The sequence below is a fragment of the Morus notabilis genome, unplaced genomic scaffold (assembly GCF_000414095.1).
Source record: "Morus notabilis unplaced genomic scaffold, ASM41409v2 Scaffold1603, whole genome shotgun sequence".
NCBI lineage: Eukaryota > Viridiplantae > Streptophyta > Magnoliopsida > Rosales > Moraceae > Morus > Morus notabilis.
The window spans coordinates 13,825-16,665 of NW_010359272.1; the positions used below are offsets into that span (position 1 = coordinate 13,825).

The window sequence follows — 2,841 nt, forward strand, 5'->3', positions numbered from 1 at the left end:
GCTTCTGTGGGTTCCTTATGAGGAATTCACATGATTCCATATGTCCTTCCACTGAAATGTGTATATATATATATATATATATATAGCTAGTTTTGATTTTGGTTGTTCTGATAGCTTGCGAGCATCGTTTCTTCCTATTAATTATCTACCATAGATATGTGTATTTCATATATCGTATCTCGTTTATATGGTTTTGTATTATCCAATAAGTGGTTGAGCGTATATGTTATAATAAGTGGTTGAGCATTCATCCATACCATAAGGTGAATTGTTGTGATCTATTGCATTCTTCCCTACCCCTGGATTGGCACTGTCATGGCGATGGCGATGGCGGCAGACTTGAAGTGAACGGAAGAGAGAGAGAGAGAGAGGAGTTAGGTTGCAGAAGAAACGACGAGAGAGGGAGAGAGAGAGAGAATGGACGGTTGTAATAGGCGGCTGTAAGAGATGAGATGGAAACCCTAATATTGTCGGATGGGTAAAGTGGGAAAACAATTTAGTTTTCCAGCATGAACATTTAAAATATGCTATTATTTATAAAGATTAAAAAAATATGCTACACACTTCAAATATCAGTGCGAAATATGTTATATTGTGTATTTTCCCTTCCATTATTAAATATGTCCTCCTACTGAAACGTACTATATAGCTACTTTTTATTTTGGTCTATTCTAATTATAATTTGAAGCTTGCAGGCACGGTGCTTCCTATTACGTACCATATATTTGTGTATTTCATTACCATGTGTACGGCGTATGGTTTTGTGTTATCTTTCTAAGTGGTTGAGCATGTATTGTTATGTGAAAAATATGGATTTTTATAAGCGCCATATCTTCCATATCTTATTTCTCATTTTGTGGCTCAGGATGGTATTGTTTAGTGCTTTGTTTTTTTCTGATATGGTGATATTGTAATTTCTTTCGGCCCTGCTGGGCTTGTTTTCTTCTAGTGTGTTCTTTTGCTGGCTTTGAGCCTTGTTTCTATTGAAAACTCTTTCACTAAAAAAAAAAAAAAACGCTAATTATGAAATTAAGAGAAATAGAATTGTAATAATAATAATAATAATAATAATAATAATAATAATAATAATAATAATAATAATGACGAAAGAAGAAGCAGGAATAATAATAATAATAATAATAATAATAATAATAATAATAATGACGAAAGAAGAAGCAGGAGGTGGAGGTGGTGGTTATAAAATATATAGCTATATTATTATGTTCTACTGAGATCATAACACAAATAGCTAACGACCCACAAGTTATTATGTACACAAGAGCTGTGTGAGAGACTTATGTACTTTCCTTCATTAATTAATCTATACGCGGTATAACCCATTGATTTTTTTTTTTGTTTGCCGTATATCAATCCGAGCAACACGAATCATTAAAAGACATGTCCTTTAATGGGAATCCATTGACAGTAGTTTTGTTCTAGGCATGTATGATCGATCAGTATCAATTATGAAAGAATATAACATTGATCAAAAGTAATCACCGCTACAGTGTTTCAATATTCCCTAGCTTTTGCAACCAATGTATTCATATTCTTTTACTTATCTAAATTTGTATCACCAAGTTAATTTTTTATCTTTGTTCTACAAATAATGACTATTAACTTTTTAAAGATATAACGTATGGCATGAATATATATATATATATATATATAGACACACACACACACACACATTGGCTGGATGGAATTATATGAGCACTAAAATTAAGCATCATTTTATCAGTACTCATGACAACATAAAATTTGATATAATTCCTAAGGCCGCGAAGCTGTGAAGCCCAAAACACATTTTTTCTATTCTTTTCTTTTTTCCTTTTTATTTTATTTACATCAAAATTCTTATAATTTTATTTGGCGACATGTGGTTAAAGATGCTCTAAATGACTCGATCTATATGTAATTTGGAAAAAAAAAAAATGAGTAAGCGATATTGAGAATTTTGAAAGATAAGATGAAGGCACGTAGTACCAGATATATATGCGCTCTCGTTTCTATTTTTTGAATTAATCTTAATATTAATCAGACTTTGCTCATCTTTATCATATATATATATATATATATATATCCTAAGTCATTTTATACATGATCTCGCAATAATTAGATCCATATATAAGAGTAAAAAAAACATGAAGAGCGAGAGGGACATATATCACGAAATACAAATTAGAAAAACGAACTGCTAATTCATTTATATATATATATATATATATATGTTTTATAGTAAGCTGCGAAGCCTTAAATATTAAATAATAAAATCAGAGGGTGCACTTATAATGGAAGACTAAAGGTGACTAAATGGCAAAACAAATATAGGTAGGTAGTTCAAATTTCACGTGCTTACATTTACTTGACACAGTGGGAGAATATATAGGAAAATAGTGCAACATCCTTGAGATGTCGAAAGATGGATGAGTGCCATGTATATATATGCAGTCCGGAAGTGATTAGTAGTCCTCGATCAAAATATCCCTCCCTTTTTCAGGAACCAAGCCATTTGAGTTCTCCGGCCGTGACGCCGTCGAGGGAGAAGGGGTAGGGGTTGGGGCACGATGAGAAGGAGAAGGAGGGATAGGGGTAGGGGAAGGGGCGCGGGGAGAAGGAGTGGAAGGAGGAGCCGAGGCAGGGGCAGTAGGAGGGGAAGGAGGGACAGGGGTTGGGATTGCATCAGGGGAGCGAGGAGGAGGAGGAGGTGGCGGAGATGGTGGCGGAGGAGAGGGAGGAGGAGGAGCTGGCGGAGGTGGTGGCGGAGGAGGGGGAGGAGGAGGAGGAGCTGGCGGAGGTGGTGGCGGAGGAGGTGGAGGAGGAGGTGGTGGTGGTGGTGGA

The 2,841-nt window shown here is 35.5% G+C and overlaps 1 protein-coding gene across 1 annotated transcript in view; it reads left to right on the plus strand.

Annotated features, from left to right (window-relative positions):
- The first annotated feature begins 2,716 nt into the window (after positions 1 to 2,716).
- The window catches only part of LOC112090796 (rRNA 2'-O-methyltransferase fibrillarin-like), a 4,703-nt gene continuing 4,578 nt past the window's right edge, over positions 2,717 to 2,841 (plus strand). Inside the window, exon 1 of the mRNA XM_024162914.1 lies at positions 2,717 to 2,824. Coding sequence (XP_024018682.1) covers positions 2,717 to 2,824 — 108 coding nt within the window. The remainder of the gene's footprint in view (positions 2,825 to 2,841) is intronic.